Source organism: Aquarana catesbeiana, linkage group LG03 (assembly GCF_042186555.1).
Source record: "Aquarana catesbeiana isolate 2022-GZ linkage group LG03, ASM4218655v1, whole genome shotgun sequence".
Classification (NCBI taxonomy): Eukaryota; Metazoa; Chordata; class Amphibia; order Anura; family Ranidae; genus Aquarana; species Aquarana catesbeiana.
The window spans coordinates 331,103,012-331,122,876 of record NC_133326.1 but is presented as its reverse complement, the minus strand read 5'-3'; the positions used below and the strand labels follow the sequence as shown (position 1 = coordinate 331,122,876).

Here is a 19,865-nt window from a genome sequence, read left to right as displayed (position 1 = left end):
TGCCCCGGATGAACAAATGTCTAGCTTCACCTCTGCCTCTGACATACCAGGTTAAGCAAATAGAGATTGCAATACTGTTGAGAGTACAAAGAAGAATATTCTGCACACAGCTATAATCCAATATCAGAAAGTAGATACCAGACTGATTAGTGGAAAGTGAACCTAATATAATGGTACAAAATAGTAAGTTCATAAGTGAGCAAATAGAGAGTTCAATTTATCACATACTGTATCACTAGACTGTAGCAGTTTGGTGAGGAGTTCTTTATAGTTGATCTATACCTAGTAACCTACAAATCAGCATAGAACAATGGCTTAGATAATATTATCTGCAATGGTAAATGGTGCTGTAATAACTTCCCTACAACCAGTGTAGTATACTGCTGGAGTGCACTCTAGGAATGACTATTTTAAACCCCAATTCTGGCTACAGGGATACCAGAATTGCAAATGAACATAGCAAATGAAATCCTTGTAGAGCAGCTATCTAGAGAGAAAGTAATTTGCCATGTTTCTTTCACTTTGTTTTTATCGAAAGAGAGCAAAAAGTATGACACATAAAAAATATAGTGGTTTGCTTACAAAAATGCCCTATACGAACTCTCAACCCTCATCCGAATAGGATGATGTGCACAAAGGAAAATTTTGTTTAGTTTTGTTTCAGATTTGTTCGTTAAGTTATTAATTTCATTTGGTCATATTCGTTATGTTAGATTCATTTGTTTTCGGAATTTGTTTTATATATTCGGATTAATTTCTTATATTCGTTATTTTCTAATTGAATTCAAATTTGAAAATGAATTTGAATTTGAAATGGAAACATGTTAAATAAATACAGTAAGGTGTAAACGTGAATTAAGATGATGAATCCTACTAAGGCTGCTTTATAGAATGTAATAGAAAAGACTAGAATAGAAAAGACTAGAATAGAAAATAAAGGAATAGAAGAAAATAGAATAGAATAGCAAATATTTATTTTTTTATTTTATTATATTCTATTACTTTATTTTCTATTCTATTCCTTTATTTTCTATTCTATTCCTTTATTTTTCTATCCCACGCTATTTAAATTCTATTATATTCTATTCTGTTTTATTGTATTCTAGTTTCTATTCTATTCTATTTTCTATTTGATTCTATTATTTTCTATTTTAGTCTATTCTATCATTCTATTCTGTTTTATTCCAGTCTATTCTTTTCTATTCTATTCTACTCTATTCTTTTATTTTCTATTAGATTCTGTTCTATTCTGTTTTGTTCTATTGATTCCTTTATTTCTATTGTATTCAATTTGATTCTGTTTTATTCTATTCTTGTATTTTCTATTCTATTCCATTCATTTCAGTTTTATTGTTTTCCATTCTTTTATTTTCTATTCTTTACTGGTTTATTCTATTCTTTTATATTCTATTCTATCATGTTTTATTCTATTCTTTTGTATTCTATTCTATTCCAATCTATGAAGAAGCCTAAGTAGGAATCGTCATCTTATTTTACTTTATTACCTTACTGTATTATTTGCAATGTTTCCATTTTAAATTCAAATTAATTTTCAAATTCGGAAATTAATTTAAATTAAAAAATGAATTTGAATTCGAATAATTAGTTTCGTAAAATTTATTTTGGATTCGTTGAAATTCATCACTGTTATGATTAGAAAATTTGGCTTTATCCAAATCTCCAAATAATGAAAATTTCATCCTCATTTCCCTTCAAAACAAAACAAATTGCAGATGTCTAGATAGCATGAACATCAACATAATGGTTATCTCCATGATACAGTGCAAATTATAGATTAAATACCAAGTAGTGGAGAAGTCATCCCTGAGACAGTGGGATCTCAGTTTATTCTGACAAACTGGACCTTTGCCCTATTTTTTCTGCTGGCTAGCGTTGGGGCCACCCTGTCTGAATTTTACTCTCTCTCTTTTATAGACAGGCACCTGGCTAAACCAGTCTTTTTCAAAATGTCAGATCTAATGTTTTAATGTAAATTCCAAACCCTTCTACTGCAACAACAGGAAAGTGCTGAAAGAGGTAATGTAGAAATGTTATACTATGACAAAATTAATAATATGTTTACACATGTTAACGCTATAATCCTAATACAACTATGTTAAACTGTGGGAGAAGGGAGGGCAGGGCTGGACTGAGACAAAAATTTGGCACTGGACTTCATCATGACCGGCCCACTTTAATTTTGAGTGTCCCCAACAGTGTCCCCCTTACATCAGAGTGTCCCCGACAGCATCCCCCTTACATCAGTGTGTCCCCAACAGCGTCCCCCTTACAATGAGAGAGAGTCCCAATCAGCAGCTCCCTTCACAGAGAGCCCCATTCAGCAGCCCCTTTCACATCAGTGTGTCCCCATCAGAGAGTCCCCATCAGAAGCCCCCTTCACATCAGAGAGTCCCCACCAGCAGCCCCCGTCACATCAGTGTGTCCCCATCAGAAAGTCCCCATCAGAAGCCCCCTTCACATCAGAGTCCCCACCTGCAGCCCCCTTCACATCAGTGTGTCCCATCAGAAAGTCCCCATCAGAAGCCCCCTTCACATCAGAGTCCCCAACAGCAGCCCCCTTCACATCAATGTGTCCCCATCAGAGAGTCCCCATCAGTAGTTCCCTTCACATTAGAAAGTCCCCCATCAGAAGCCCCCTTCACATCAGAGAGTCCCCATCAGAAGCCCCTTCACATCAGTGTGTCCCCAACAGCAGCCCCCTTCACATCAGAGAGTCCTCCCTTTCCTCCCCCTCCCACATGTACTCACAGTTTTGAAGGCAGCTTCTCGTTCCTCTCTCCAGTCATGTGATAACAAGTGATAAGGGGAGAGAGGAAGGAAAGTCTGCTGTCTGTCTATCTCCCCCTGCAGGCTGGAGGGAGCATAACGCCTAATGCTCTCTCCAGCATATGACGGAAGCTGCTCCTCCTGACAGGAGTGAAATCACGATCACTCACTGTCAGAGAGGAACGGCTCCAGGACTTCACCGGCCCACTGAGGCATCGGCCCACCGGGAAACTCCCGGTAGTCCCGATGGCCAGTACATGCCTGAGGGAGGGAGTGTTGCAAAACCACAAAGAGATGTCAGTTTGTAGCCGACAAGATACCCTGGGGTTACATATTGAGGAACACAGCATTAGGATTGCACGATTAAAGCGGTATTAAACCCAAAACCTAAAATGTAATATATTGCAGTCTACCAATCCTTAGATGTGTTGGCTACTAGTAACAGACTTGTATTAGAGTGCCTACATTCTTTATGAAGGAACACAGGGGCACCTTTGGGCAGCACCATTAATGCCAAAGAGCTCAATAAATTTGGTTTGAGTACAGTGTTGCATGACCATTCAGTTTTCATTTAAAGTCTGAAAGTGCTGAAAGCTGAAAACTGTCCTGGGCAGGAAGGGGGAAAAGTGCCCTCTATTGAAGTGGTTAATAATGCAGTGAAGGGTATGTGTTATCATCCCATGCACACAGATTTTCTATATTAAAATTTCCTAAACAGACCTCCTAATGGGACCCTTTCCACCCAAAGGCCTCATAGGAGCTGCATAGGCTGCTATGGCTATTGTTACACTACTGTTTGCAGTCAAAACATTGAAAAGGTTGAGGATCCTTACACCTTAGCTGTACAAATCCATACTAGATTAAACAACTGCCTGCAAAAAAAGCTTCACTGGCTAAAAATATACACCTTACCTCACAAATCCTAATGTGCTGTCTTTTGTTCTATAAAACGAAATTTCTTACTATAATTAAATTAGCCTAAAAGCCTCAACAATTCATATATGAAGAGCACATTCATAAAGAAAGATGAATGTCATTGCTCAAAGAAGAGATGGATTTCTTTTCAGATGTCTGCAGTGACGTAGGCTGCATCTAAAGATCTAGTCTATTTGTGTCAATATATATTCATTGCATGCATCCTGTTTCTATTTACACACTGCCTCAATCACGACCTTGTGTAAAATGGTAAGAAACCTATCCCTGTGTGCTCGTACCACTGATTGCCTGCCTAATCCCAGAATCTATAAAAGCACAGCATGATCTCACAGCTACCTACTCAGTAACCTGTGCCTGCTGTATCTGTGCACTAAGCATGTACATATAGTGCTTTGTTGCTGTGGCTTCACACCTTTGGATGAAAAGGAATAAAAATAGGAAGTACGGGTCATAAGTAGGACCCCACTTGAACACAAGACGTATCTTATTGTGGGAATTACGCAATATGTATGAATCATTTGTACAATATCTTATTGACGTTGAAGAATTTTAGGTGTATTTTGTGTAACCTTAAGTGATAGAACACTATAGATAGATAGATAGATAGAATTACAGCTAAAGGATCTAATCCACTAATGCAGCCCTTTTCAAGCAGGGTGTCCAGGCACCCTGGAGTGCCTTCAGGTTATTTCAGGGGGGCCTTGGCAAAATGCCAAAAAATTGCCCAATTTATATAAACAAGCCAGCAAATGGATTAAGTCTGCCTTTTAGTTACACAAAGCCACACGTTTCCCATTTGCATCATTACAGTCTTCCAGCCACTGGCATCCTAACAACCAGTGACATCATTAGTTGATAAGAATTTCGGGAACCTACACAGCATGCTTGTTTCTTCATGGGGTCACATTAGCTGAGTGATGGAGAGAAACTGAGGGAGAAGAGAAACATTGGAATACTAGTCAGTACCAGTGTGCATGTGTATTTGTTTTGGAATGTGTGGATGTTGCCGTGATATGTAAAGCTATTAGTTTAGTTTTTTTTACATTTTAGAATGGGGTGCCTTGAGATGTGCATAATTTTAAAGTGTACCTTGACTTAAAAAAGTTTAAGAAACACTGATCGAATGGACTATACTTAGGTGCTCTATAACTCTGTAGGAGGATGATGTCGTTTTTAGAAGCCTTCAGTCCATCTCCTAGTAAAACAAACATTTTTGACTTGATGGCGTAATATTAACATGGGACTCTACACATTAAAGGGACATTACACTTTAATGTACGTTACTGACAGAATAAATTTTGCAGGGCAAATCAGTGGGAAGATCATCTTTGCAAACTGTATTCATTGCCAATATGTTTCTACTTCAATTAAAACTAATATTATAAATGTTTAGGCTTAACGGGTTTGTTTTTTTTTTTTTTTTTTACAAATTCCCATAAGCCATTTTGTCTGTATCAGTCTGTGGTGACTTGGAGTTGACAGAGTTGTGTCTTTTCTAATATTATCAGCTGTAGGTAATTGTGGACAGGCAACACAAGTACCAGTATGTAGAAAGATAGTAAGGCCTGGTTCACACCTCTGCATTCTTTAGTGCGTTTTCATTTTTGCAGAAACACTACAGTCAATTTAACATGGTTTCTTATGGGTCATGTTCACATCTGTGCATTTTATGGAAAGGGCCACGGACTTTTTTCGGGTTTTTGGTTCCATAGATTTCAATGGATCAAAAACGTGTATTGAAAAACGTAAATTGCACCCGGAATATGCAAACTGCAACCTGCATTGGTGTGAACCAGGCCTAACAAGCTATAGTGACTATTTGTATACTTTAATTTTACATCAGGTTGGTGGACACAGATTAATGGATCTAAGCTATGGCCTTTGTTGTCTTTAAACAGGGTAGCTTATCAGCTATTCTGAATTAGGCTTGCTCCTCATACGACCACACCATGTGTAAACTCTGGGGTCTTTCTGTGCAAACAGCTCTACTCTGGAGATGATCTTTTTCCCATGGGACGGCGAACTGTACCTCACTGGATATTCCACCATCTCTGTATACTGTGTGGTCTAGTTACAAGATGCATGACAAGTATATAAATTGAAATGCCTGAAAAATAATCCACTTGTGTGACCATGTACATTTAAGAGGTCCTGAAGAAACGCGTTGACACTAGTTCCTTATCTTGACGAACAGCTACACATGTTTGTGGTGGATAATGTTTTGCTGGTATCAGTATGCAAGCCATTGCAATTTGACACTTTTTAAATATTTTATTGCTAAAATAAAGATTTTGTACATATTTTTTCTTACTTAAGTGTACTTCTGTGATCACTGGAGGGGTATTTAAAATCCTACTACCTACCTTTTGTTGCAAAATATCAGCTATTCTGAATTTGACTCTACAAAGGTGGCTTCTGGAAGGTGGGCAGAGGACATCCTGCACTGGTTATCCTTGTTCCTGGGCACCAGAGCAGCAACATGGGATGTCCAAATAGGGTGTCCAAATGATCCTGTTAAGACACGCTATTTACAGAAGTTGGGGAGCTAATTGACTCTGACCAGACAAAATAATCTGCAATTCACCATTTATCTTCATTCTGTAATTAATCAGAACTTGTGGTTAACTTGCTTTATGAAATAAGTTCCAGCAGTGGTAGCCAACAGCATAAAAGTGCACATATGATATTTCAAAGTATTGGCAGGCCTGCCAGTCACTGTAGCAAATGTGGAAAAAAGTATTTGTTTTAATGCCGCGTACACACGAGCGGACTTTTTGACCAGACTGGTCTGATGGACTTTTTGACAGACTTTCGACGGACTTTCCCAACGAACGGACTTGCCTACACACGATCACACCAAAGTCCGACAGATTCGTATGTGATGACGTACAACCAAACTAAAATAAGGAAGTTGATAGCCAGTAGCCAATAGTTGCCCTAGCGTTGGTTTTCGTCCGTCGGACTAGCATACAGACGAGCGGATTTTTAGATAGGAACTGGGTCCGGCGGAGTTCCGACGTAAAGATCCAAATCTAAAGACTGTCAGATTTTCGACCGAAAAAGTCCGCTGCAGGTCCGATGAAGTCCACACACGGTCGAATTGTCCGCCGGACTCGCCAGTCCGGTCGCAAAGTCCGTTCGTGTGTACGCGGCATTAGAGGCAATGTAAACCCAATTACAAAAAAAAAGTCATTATCGACTTTTCAAAATCTACACCTTTCATTGAATTTTAATCTTACCATACAGGTCTTTGTTCAGGCACTTACTGTTTTGGGCAGATGATGCTTTCCCAGTTACAGGCTCTTATAGTGAAGACACTGAATTTCTTCATGTTCCTGATGAACTTCCTTAAATTTGCTACAAGGGCAGCCCTGTAATCCTCCTCCCTGCACAACAGGAGGAAAATGTGTCCGGTGAACAGTGGCTGCATCCAGTCAGATGCAGCCACTGTTTGTGTATTCTACAGCCACTGGTATCGGCCGTAAGAAGACAATAGCTGCAGTGGGAGATTCGTCCATTTGCCCTGTATAGCGTGAATAAAGGAATCAGTTAGGATTTTTTTATTTCAGCCTGAGGGCTGAACAGAAAAAAACCCAAATTGAGTATGGCTTAAGGCTGCTTTACTAAAGAAGTTAAGAATCTTCAATCAAAAATTGTGTGAATATTCACTTAAAATATGCAATCATATGAAAACCAAATGGCTGTCATTTTGATTACCCAGTCATGTGCTGATGCTTTTCACATGATTTTCACAGGATAATTGAAGTGGATATTCATACAATTTTTGATTGAAGATTCTTAACTTCTTTAGTAAGGCAGCCTTAAGCCATACACCATTTTCACCATTAAGGAGCCCACCCTGAGCAATGATGTGCAGCCACTGAGGAGCAGATGCATAAAGACAGGAAGTGGGCAAGAAAGGCTAAAGGAGATCAGCAGAGCTGAGATGAAAACAGAATGAAACCAAATTTTCTAAAATAAACATATAACAAATAACATGGCAGCTATTTCTCATACACAGTGCTTTAGCAAGTTAAATGTCAGACAGCTACGGTTTAGATCTGCTTTAAGAAACTATACATAAAGCGGTAATGGTCAAAACAGGGATCTCTGTTGAGAATAATTTCTTTTTATTTTATACACAGTATAACAAAATGCAGATAAAAATCCTGGCAAGTGTTTGAGCAATGAATATCTCTATGGCACTGTGAGCGAGAAGAGCAGATGCTACATTTTGCCAGTTAACAAGACCATCATATTGGTCTGAATTTTAACAACATGTAGAAGGAGGAAAGCTAATGCAAAAATACATCTACTACATTAAGAAACGTGTACCTGATAACTGCGTACAATGAATGTAGCCTTCTTATAGACTTGACCAGTTGATAATGCACCTGTTTAGGTATACATATTTTTAACACCTCATTAATATTCCTGAAAAACTGCTTGTGAAATAATTAGCTGCATTATTGCAAAATTGGCACATCCAGATCTGACAGAAGGGATATGTATCAAGGCTTTCCAAAGAAAAGGGGCCTTATTTACAAAATCTAGTATGAAGAAAAGTCATGTTTAAAATATATATCATTTTGTGTAGTATGTACGACATTAGGTAATATAAGTGAAAATTACTGTATTCTCCCTGCTTATCATTTCAAGGTGTAATAGCAAAATTAAGTTTTCATTGTGATGTCATAAATGAAAGTATTGGGTAGCACTCTCACCAAGCAGCAAAAAGGGTCACTGGTTCAAATCCCGACCATGACACCATCTGCCTGGAGTTTGCATGTTCTCCCTGTGCCTGCGTGGGTTTCCTCCGGGTACTCTGGTTTCCTCCCACACTCCAAAGACATGCTGGTAGGTTAATCGGAACCTGTCTAAATTGTCCCTAGTATATGTATGAATGTGAGTTAGGGACCTTAGGTTGTAAGCTCTTTGAGGGCAGGGACTGATGTGAATGTACAATGTATATGTAAAGTGCTGCGTAAATTGACGGCGCTATATAAGTACCTGAAATAAATAAATCAAAAATAAATCATTCAATATATCATTTTCCTACATACTGTTAAAAATCAGGTTGGAACAAAGTGTTGTAATATATTATACACCAGTAAAAATGATTGAATTTCCTACCTCTCTAATTGCCTCCTTATCAGTTTAACCCCCACAAATCAATTGAAATTGGTCTAAGTGCTTGCAGCTTTGTTTTTGCTTTGAGACCACATTCACACCTGTTTACTTTTAATGGTCCCTGAATACAGAAAAAAACACCTTTTCTACTTTTGAGCAACAAAGTTCATCAAGGAATTCACATTTGTGTGTTATAGTGTTCTCGAAGAGCATGCATGTTTGTTTTTACTATTCATATGCACTGAGATGCCAATCAGAATGACTGCCAACACTTGTATAGTGCATATAACTGCATGTTATCATGCAGCAGTTTTCAACACATATTACCATCAACACATAGCTGTGCTATCAAAGCTTAATTAAACAAGCTGAAGTTAGAAGCTGATTGGTTACCATGCACAGCTGCACCAGATTTTGCACTCTCCAGTTTTAGTAAATCAACCCCATAGTGTTTCTCCAAAATGAACTCTCTTCTGTTTGGGCATTAAGTTGTTCCAATAGCATGACCATGTTTTCTATAACTATAATCTTATTAATTGCCTTCTTCTTTTACCTTCAACTTTTCCAAGCAAAATTGTCGTTATGCTGTTGTTTACTACTACAGAACCAAGTGCAATAGGGGAAATTTACTAAAACTGGTATGCACAGAATCTGGTGCAGGTGTGCATAGTAATCAATCGGCTTCTAACTTCAGTTTGTTCAATGAAGCTTTGGCAATAAAATCTAGAACTGATTGGTTACTATGCAGAGCTGCACCAGATTCTGTGTGCACCAGTTTTAGTAAATACCCCCCTATGGGCCTAGCCACAGTTAGCATTGCAGAACATCCACTAATAAACCAAGACTGTGGTCAGCCCTGCATAATTTTTGTATACTGTATGTGCAAATTCTCAAATGGTTCCGCATTTCTACAAAATGGGTATACAATGAAAGATTGCTTTGTATGGTTTTTGGCATCCATGCACCTAACACATTGGTTTGTATGTTGTTTATATATACTTTTTGGGCCATCTCCAGCCAAAATTCATGATTTTCTTTTTAAACAGAATACAGATGGCTTGGATCCTTTATTGGTTTTTATTGTTGTTATCATCATTGGGGAGATTTCCTCTTTCCTCCTGTCTCAGTGACTTCCTGTCACATTTTGATGCTGAACTACAAAGTGGTACTTGTATTAGTATTCATGCATCTATTGGAGACATTTTTCCCAACTTCCTGTTCCAGTAAAAGGAGGACAAGAAGAGGAAACAAATCATTCTGAGGGAGACATCAGCTTAAACAAGCAACTCCTCTTCACTCCAAAATGAAAAAATGTTTGCCTGGAGTTTAGCTTTACGTTCTGGGAGTGTATACCGGTCCTGTAGTGTATAAGAATGTACTGTGTTTTAATGACTTTAATGCACAATTTAACATTTTATTTTTTCATAATTGAATATATATTCATTCTTTTTGTTTGCAGATTATACGCTAACAATAACGTCCTGGACAGAGGAAACACAACTTCAAGATAAATCTGAAATTTTATAAAAGAATGATATCCAGGGAAGACCTCTTTAGACTTTTCTAAAAGCCATATCCCTGGTTTCTACAAACATTTAATAAGATCATCCAAAGATAATTTTCCAAAATCATGCACTATGCTTCCTGACATAAACTGATTTCCACAATCTGCGTTCAATATAAAATAAACTTCAGGTTATGTTTACCAAATGCTAACTGTTTGTAATCTATTGGACTTCAGAAAGATAACCCCAAGCAGTCTGCGAACAAAATGATTAATGTACGGTAATCACCACAAGAACAGTGCACAAGATGAAGAGTAAATGAATAATAAGATTACGGAAAGAAGGAGCTGGGAATGATATGCCATCTTTGCACAAAGAATACCTGACCCTGGTGCCCCCGTCTGTAAATCTGCAGTGCGTGTTTGGGGGTTCGTGCCCCTCTGTATGGCAGAATAAGATGGTTATGTCTCAGGGCACATACACTTTTCTCAGTTGTTTCGCTGGTTTCTGGCTTATCTGGGGACTCATAGTACTGCTGTGTTGCCTGTGCAGTTTTCTAAGACGCCGCATGAAGAGACGCAGAGAAGAAAGGCTGCGGGAGCAGAGTCTACGTTCTGTACACATTGAACCACTTCAGTACGAGGAGTATGTCAGCAGCCCCCGTATCCCCGTGGCACATCGGATTCGGGCACAACAGGCTGCCCAACCACCACCACAACAACAACCAGCAGCAGCACAAGCTCGACCATGGTCTGCTACACGCAGGAATGGTAAGCAGGAGCAACCCACGCATAGCTATTGTCATCACTACTATATCTGCCCAAAGTCCGACTCTGGACCAAACTATTTTTACATAGAATGGGGGAAGATTAGTCTTCTGTCAGGTTTTTATTGCTGCCTGTAAGTGTTTTTTCTTACTTCCCATCTTCTCATCCCTTCTTGTTGGTTGGACAAGAAGTTATGAGAAACCTCTCAAACAGAGACACACAATGCAATAATATATCTTAAAAAAAAATGGAGAGGAGTTCTGCCTATTTCAGTGGTATGTGTGTCAACATTGGTGAGGTTTCCCCTCATAGGGTGTCATTGGGAGAGAAAGTTAACAAAGAGAGTCTCATACTCCCCACCTTATGGAAAACTAATAAAGAAAACAGTTTGGGCTGATATACCTGCCAGCCTTTAAAACAAAAATAAAACATTTATCCACAGTCCATTCAACTAAACTTTGCCCTTAGGCCGCCCATACACGATTCAAATCTTGGTCGGTTCAGCAGGAACCGGCCAAGATTTGAACCATTAATGGGAAGGCTGAATGTATCAAGTTGATCGATTGATCAACTTGGGTACAACCAACCTGCGGGATTCTCTTCCGTTTATAGCAAGTGGCTGCTATAGTCGCTAGTGCTAATCACTGTCTTCTCACGGCGGGCATGGCTTCCCCCGCCCGCTCCTAATACTAATACTAATAAAGAAAACAGTTTGGGTTGATATACCTGCCAGCCTTTAAAACAAAACATAAAACAAAAATAAAACATTAATCCACACTCCATTCAACTAAACTTTGCCCTTAGGCCGACCATACACAGTTTGAATCTCAGCCGGTTCAGCACTAACCGGCCAAGATTCAAACCATTAATGGGCAGGCTGAATGTATCAAGTTGATCAATTGATCAACTTGGATACAACCAACCTGTCGGATTTCCAAAATAGGGCTAGAATAAATATCTTTTGATTATGCCATAAATGCATTTTAATTATTAACCTGCCCATTTTCTGTGTAACGGAGATGAACAAAGAAAGACATATTTGTCGATGGACCACTTGAACTTTTACTGCCATCAGTCTTCTATACTTCTAAGAAAATGTGGATATTAGAGACCTTTGCACTGGATTTCAGTCATGTCTAGCAGAGCTGTCAATCTTTCCTTAAAACAACATTGCTAGATGCAAACCTTACTATAATTTAACCTCATGCACCTGCCATCAAAAATCTAATTCAAAGATAGGGATTTTTGAGTGAGTAAAGGGTATAAACTTAATTCTTGGCTTCAAATACTCATCATTTCCCAGATAAATTCGACCACTATCTCCGTTCGACTCTTGACAAAGGACAGTGTTCTCAACCTTATCACATTTCTATCAAACTGAAAATTGTTACATGAAATATCGTTGAGCATTTCAAAATGGAAACAGTACTACAACTATCTATAACTAAAGCCCCAGGCTGCACTCTGTGTTTATCAAGCACGTCTCAAATTGAAAGTACAAGCTTCAGCTACAGTCCCTGTCAATTGGCCTATGTCACACTGATGCGGTTCACTCAGATTAGGATTTATCGTAGAGTGAAATGCATAAGAGGGGCGTGGCCAATGAGCAGGGACTTTAGCTGAAGCTTGTACTTTCACTTTGCTACACACAGAGTGCAAGCCTGGGCTTTTTGTTGCTGTGAAAGGACGGAGCTAAATGTGCTCCTTGAGGAACCAGCACCTGGAGCAAAGAGAGAGCCAGTGGGATGATATGAGGGATGCTTTGAACAGTGCCATATGGGTTCTTTTACTCCAGCGGACTCCGCTTTGCTCAGCAAGGGAATCAATCCGCTGATCCCCGCTGAGCAGGCGGATGACAGGTCTGTCTCCGCTCACTGTGCTGAGACCGACCTGTCAGAGTCCTGCTATCTTCTATGGGGAGATTAGATGAAAACGGACCGCCTGTCCGTTTTGATCCGATCTGCCAGACGGATGCAAAATAGGGTCACCATCCGTCTGGGTTTCACGGACAGGATCGGATAGCAACGGGTGTCAGCGGACATGTCATTGCTGACATCCACCGCTCCATTGGAGTGAATAAGGGGCCGATTAGGTCCACCTTAAAAACTGACAGGCGGACCTGATCGGAAAGCCCATGTGAAAGAGGCCTATCTATTAAGCATTGGACGGTACAAAACAAAAACCAAGTTCACTGTTAGAAATCGGTTCATTACAGAAAAAATTTCCATCCTGAATTGATGTGCCCATCAATTTGATGGGCACATCCTTTGATTTTTCAAATGTTGTTAAAATGAAGATTTTTAAATAAAATTCTATTAGTGTATAGCCAGTTTATAGTGGTTGTAAACGATCACCTTGTAAAGCAACCTATTTAGTTTGAAATATAAATGAAGGGCAAAACATATAGATTACATTTTTTTTTTTTTTTATAAATACCTTTTTTTCCCTTTTTTATAAGTGATCACTTTTCCTCTGTTCTCAGCAGTATAAGAGCGGGGGGGGGAGCAGCGGGACACTGAGCTTCCCAGTGAAAGGCTGTGCAGCGGAAGGGTGTCAGGACAAGTCTGATCATTGGAGGAGAGCAGGCTGAGTTCCCAGCATAGCTAGAGAACTGACCACGCTGTGCTCACCTGCTTAGTGTGGTCAGTTTTTAATAGGAAAGCAGGGGGGCTGACAGGAACGCCAGGGATTTCATACAAAGGAAGCCATACAAAGAGAACAAGATACTTTTTTCATACAAGTACACGGTACAGCAGGCATTTATCAGGAATATGAAATGTTGGGGTAAGAAACGCTTTAATGCACTATGTAGAAAAGGCTTAGTGACTGCTAACCCTGTGTATTTTTAGATATTTCTAATATAATATAATTATAAAGTGCTAATCCAAAACCAGCCCTGATTATATCCCAATAATAAAATAAAGGAGCAAAATAAATACATGTGTATATGTATCTTACAATATGTATAAATAAAACATTAACATTTTTTATAATATGTAAGTATTGTAATACAGCCTTGATCCCAGTCCTATATATTGAGCTCCCTTACATCGTCATGTACTCTGGTCCATCCGATTGAAAGATTGACAAGGACATCACCACTACTAAGCCAATGGATAGCCAGAGTTTATAGCTGGTCAGCCAGAGATCATAGTTATTAGCCAATGGGTCTGGCCAAAAGGCATCAAATTTCCATATGTGTAGGGAGCTAATATAAAAACACATTCAGGTGCATTAAGTAACTGCGCATGAAAATATATGTATTCTTTTCAGTGAACGCATAACACAAAGGAGTCTGTTTTGAAGGCCTCACTAACACTTGTGGTTGGGGGGTTGAGCTGTGTTTTTATCACTGCACCAGCCACTTCCCTTTGAGCTACAAAGACAGCAGACAGGGGTATACACGTGCCACGGCCGTGATGTTTTGCATCATATCACGGCTATAATGCAAACTGAATTGTGCAGTGTGTGTGGTTGGGGCTCAATGGTGTCATGTCATGTCCTTACCACCCGTCAAATGCCCTATGAAAAGCAATCCACTGTGGATCCCTCTTCACAGGGTACCTCAAGTGTATTGGCATCGTTTTACGACCAGCAAAACTGCATGTCCACTAGTTCTGTGCAAATTAACCAGCTGTTGTGAGAATGGGGCAAAATTGAAAGTTCTTAGGGTACTCTAAGATGTTTTTCGGCTATTAACTATAAACTCTAATGTAGTAAAAGGTAGTAACAAAATGTAGTAAAACAATAATAGAAATGAGACATCTGCCCTTGTATGTGTGTAAAAGAAACAGGGAGAAGAAAACATTAATTGCAAAATGAATCCCTCAAAGTATTGCAGGTATGTGGTTGCGGCACTTCTCTCCAAATGTACAGCAGTACAAAGATCAGCACAACACATATATGTTCTTTATCCCACATTAATGTCTAAAGAACTGTCATTGACTGAGAAGTAACCATACAGAACTAGCAATAGTAATCAGAAAAGAAATGATTGCTGCCTGCTAACTTCCAGAGATAAAGTAACTATGTATACATTACATACAATGTATCTGGGAGTGACTGACTGCTGCAAATGTCAACAAACTGTAGGGTTGAGTTACTTATTTAAAGTGATTGTAAAGGCAGAAGGTATTTTTTTTATCTTAATGCATTCTATGCACTAAGATAAAAAGCCTTCTGTGTGCAGCAGCCCCCCTCAGCTCCCCCTAATACTTACCTGAGGTCCACCTTAATCCAAAGATGTTGCAGGAGTGTCTTGGCTGCCCGAGACTCCCCTCCTCATTGGCTGAAACAGCAGAGCATGTCCCAGTTGGCTCGCAGTTCTGTCAAAGTCAGTCAGCCAATGAGAAGAGAAAGGGGTTGGGGCCGGGCCGCAGCTCTGTGTCTGAATGGACACAGGGAGCTGCGGCTCGGCTCAGGTGCCCCCATAGCAAGCTGCTTGCTGTAGGGGCATGTGGCATGAAGGAGAGGCCAGGAGCGCTGGTGAGGGACCCAAGAAGAGGAGGATCTGGGCTGCTCTGTGCAAAACCACTACACAGAGCAAGTAAGTATAACATGTTTGTTGTTTTTAACAAAAAACAAACAAGACTTTAGTATCACTTTAAGGAGTAAAGACTGTTCACATTGCAAAGAGAATGTTGGTACATGGGTAAAGCTGTGTTCATTTTGAATGCCCAAATATGTGCACATTGGGTATTCAAAGCGATCACAGGTTCACCTTGGGGAGGATTAACTAAAACTGGAGCACACAAAATCTGGTGCATCTGTACATACTAGCCAATAAGCTTCTAACTTCAGATTGTTCATTTAAGCTTTGACAATAAGTCTGGGTTCACACCTATGCCAATTCGCATAGCAGGAGATTGTAACCAGCTCTCTACGGAGCCAGTTCACACATCTCCGCAGTGGCTCCGTTGCAAATTGCACAGGAGCCCTGTGCATCTTTTGGTCCATTTCAGGTCTGAATTCAGCCAAAATTGGACCTTATTCAGTGAATGGAGACGCACCGGACTCCTTCTGTGAGCCTCTGCGTGTTCTAGTGTGAACCCAGCCAAAAACCTGGAAGCTGATTGGTTACTATGCACAGCTGCACCAGATTCTGGGTGTTCCAGTTTTAGTAAATCCAAAGTGTGACTTAAAGTAGAACTATAGGCAAAACTTTTTTTTTTCATTCTGGATAAAGCAAGGGAAAGTTATAACCCCCGTCAGGTTTTTTGTCCGCCATCTGTGTCCCATTGTGGAGATTTCCCTTCACTTCCTGTCCCATAGCCAAACAGGAAGTGAGAGGAAAACTTTGTAAATCAAATTAATTCCTTGAGGACCCCCAAGTTATCAGTGTCCCCTACAAAAAGAGCGACCTATATTAACATAGAGATTTCAATAAGTATAAGTACCATCACCCCAAATGTCAAAATCAAGGAAAAAACGCCCTACCCTCTTTTTTCCTTGATTTTATCAGTGTCTCCATTGGAATATTTCCCCTCTATTACTTTTCTGGGGACAACCCAAAATTTGTGATTATCTTTTACTTTCACTGTCAATGATAATGACCGTGATAATGGTAAACAGAACAAATATAGAGGGTGAATCTCCCTAACGGTGGCACAGACAGCAATAACAACTGACAAGGGTTCTAATCTCTTTCCACTCCACTCTATCCAAAACTAAAAAAAAAAGTTTTGCCTTTAGTTATACTTTAAGCCTCGTTCACACAATGAGAATATCAGACGAATGATCATCTGTTTTTTTTTTTGCATGCTAGTCTCTATATGGAAAACCAATAGGTTACTAAAGATACTAAATTTCTCATACAACAGAATACACCTTTGGAAGTGATGTAATGTATTGTATTGTAATGTATTCTTTCATTTCTGAGCATGTGTGTTCTTTTTTGGGAGGAATACTGTACTGATTAAACAAAAGTTGTTCGTTCTGGTATCGTACGAGAATATTTTTTGTGTTTGTCCCCTTGGATATTTTTGCATTAATTGTCATGATCAGCTCTCAAAAGCTGTGTACTAATGATCAGATTACCGTAGAATTGCTTAAAAAGCGGTAATTTTCATCTAATTTTCTCACTGTGTGTACTAGGCATAAGAAGCCAATTTGTATAAGTATATATTTGCAACTAGGGGTGCACTGAATGGAAATTTTGGTACCGAAACTGACAGTTTTTAAAAAATAGTACAATTTTGATATATACAATTGTATTATATTCAACTTTTTAATTTATAATGAATTTAATGAATAAAAAATACAAGCTAGTAACGTAAGATAAGTACTTTAATAAAAAGTAACCCACATAAATTGGACACAGAAAATAAAATAAATACAAAATTAAATAAAGAAACTTACAGTACATATGCTGCACATTAATAATAATAATAAAAAAAAAATTAAAATAAAAACAGGCAATATAAAATGTCAAAGACTAAGAGACTCTATGTTTGTGTAGACATGCACTGTTTATTGTTCAAAAATAGAAGAACCATAAAACAAGACAGAGGGCGCACGGGCTAATATACACATCATACTACTAATAAGCCGTCAGGTCAGTTGTATCAAAGCTTGTTGTCAAAGTAAAACATCAGCTGCCAGTCCACGTGACGATACATCATCATTCACATCACATAATGGGAGTGGGACAACTGGAAAATCCAACAGGCTAACGTGTTTCAAGGACTTGCCTCTTCCTTAGAGCCAGAGCTCTGAGGAGAGGCAAGTCCTCAAAATGCATTAGCCTGTTGGGTTTTCCAGTTGCCCTATAGGTGATGTGATATGAATGATGTATCGTGGACTGGAAGCTTACTTTGATGACAAGGTTGATAGAGTACACCTGTTGGTTTGTTGTATAATACTTACCACCGTTTTAAATTTAACAAAGAGAGGTTTTTCTTAAAAATAATGCACTAGGCTGGTGCGCCCTCTGTCTTATTTTATTTCAGACAGTGTATCCACTGACTTCCCTAGTCATAAGAGGACATCAAGGCGAGCCATGTCCAGTGAAGCCAGCAGGGAAAAATGTAGGTAACAGTCTGGGGCTCATTTCCAAGCACTGGAGATTGTGGAATTGATTTACTAAAATTAGAGAGATTGAAAAATTTAGCGCAGCTGTGTATATTAGCCAATGAACTTCAAAGTTCTAACTTTGGCCTGTTCATAGCTTTGACAAAAAAACTGGGAGCCGATTGGCTGCGCCTACTTACATAGTCATACAGTATACCGCACTGTGTTCCGGGTATGGGTGGAGACTTCCCGGAGCATAGACTAGTCACAGTCTGGTCTACAGCAGTGGCGCTGCTGTAGACCAGACTGTAGACTAGTCTGTGTTCCGAGAAGTCTCCGCCCATACCCGGAATACAGTGTGGTATAATGTATGTATATAGCCTGCCACAGATGCATACAGTTTTGCACATGCTGACAGCTTAGGGAGAGATATGGTTTGGCCCAACAAACTATGAAGTTCAAAAGCTGGAGTTCTCTTTACATTGAAAAAGTGCAAAAAGCAGTAGAAGTAGAACTAAAATGAGCAACCAAAAAAATAGCAAAGGGCCTGTCCTACCCTTTCTATTCTGTTATATAAGTAAACTAAACTTATTTCAAGTTTGAAGTAAACTTTACAGTCCACTGTAATTGGTATAGTAAAAGTGGCACAACTAGACAATTCGAACACGAACATAGTAAATTAATTGGACTGTGCTACTGCTTTCTAATCTATTTCAGTAAAAGTGGCAGATTTCGCTTTAAGAACAAAAGTTGTTCAGCTTTCTCACAGGAGATGGTTCCTTTTCTCATTAAGAATATGAGATGCTAGACTGAATAGTCTCTCACTTTCTGTACTGGTCCTTGGGGCAGATAAATATCTGCGTGCAATCTGTGCAAGCAGTGGAAAACGCTCTTTGTTCATGCGCCAGTACTCAAGAGGATTGTCACTTCTGGTTATAGGCTGTTCAGCTAAATAAATCTCCAGCTGTTGAGTAGCTGCAGTTGTTGTGGCACTGCTATGGACCGGGGTGCATTCATATAAAATTTCTTCAAACATATCAGATAGCGAAGGAGTGTGTTACTCTTCACTTGTATGCGACCATTTCTCTGGTATACTTTCCTCTGTGCTATGCCTCGAAACTCCTTCACCAGATGCATCCATCACCTCCATTTGTGCCTGTATCATTTCCCATGCACGCTGCTTTTTCTCCACATTAAAATAATTGCTCTTTAAATCGAGGATCTAGAACTGTTGCAATGCAGTACAGAGAACGGCCTACATTGGAGTGGTTTTAGCCATTTTTACACCATGATCTGTTTCTGCCTCTTTTCCTAGCAGGTGCTTCAGTGCAGAAATCAAGGGAATAACTTCAGGCAGGGCTTTTTTTCAGCCGGGAACGGGGTGGAACGACGTTCCGCCACCTATGGCAGCCCTCTTCTTTCCATGCTGTCACTCAACACTGAAGCCAGTAGAGGAAATTTTCTATATTACTTCCTCCACCATCTGTGTGCTTACGCTGGCGCCCAGGGCACCTTCCCCACATCTGTTAATAGGTTCACCAGTCTAGTTTTTTCTTCTGGGGCTTCCAGAGGTATCTTCTGTCCCCGCCTGCTGCCTGTCAGATCTGTGTAGCACGGAGTGAGGCGCTGTGAAAGTCTTCCTCGGCTCTGTGTACACTGATGATCTGACAGGTGACGCTGCACAGAGGAGACTGCACAGTAGAATGTTCTACCTAACAGAACGGAGCCAGCT

At 39.5% G+C, this 19,865-nt stretch overlaps 1 protein-coding gene across 4 annotated transcripts in view; it reads left to right on the top strand.

The window, feature by feature from the left end:
- The window catches only part of PRR7 (proline rich 7, synaptic), a 75,064-nt gene that overhangs the window by 30,688 nt on the left and 24,511 nt on the right, over window positions 1-19,865 (top strand). For all 4 annotated transcript variants that reach the window (XM_073620516.1, XM_073620515.1, XM_073620513.1 and 1 more), the window contains exon 2: window positions 10,313-11,128. In XM_073620516.1, the coding sequence (XP_073476617.1) occupies window positions 10,717-11,128 (412 nt within the window). In that variant the 5' untranslated portion in view covers window positions 10,313-10,716. The remainder of the gene's footprint in view (window positions 1-10,312; window positions 11,129-19,865) is intronic.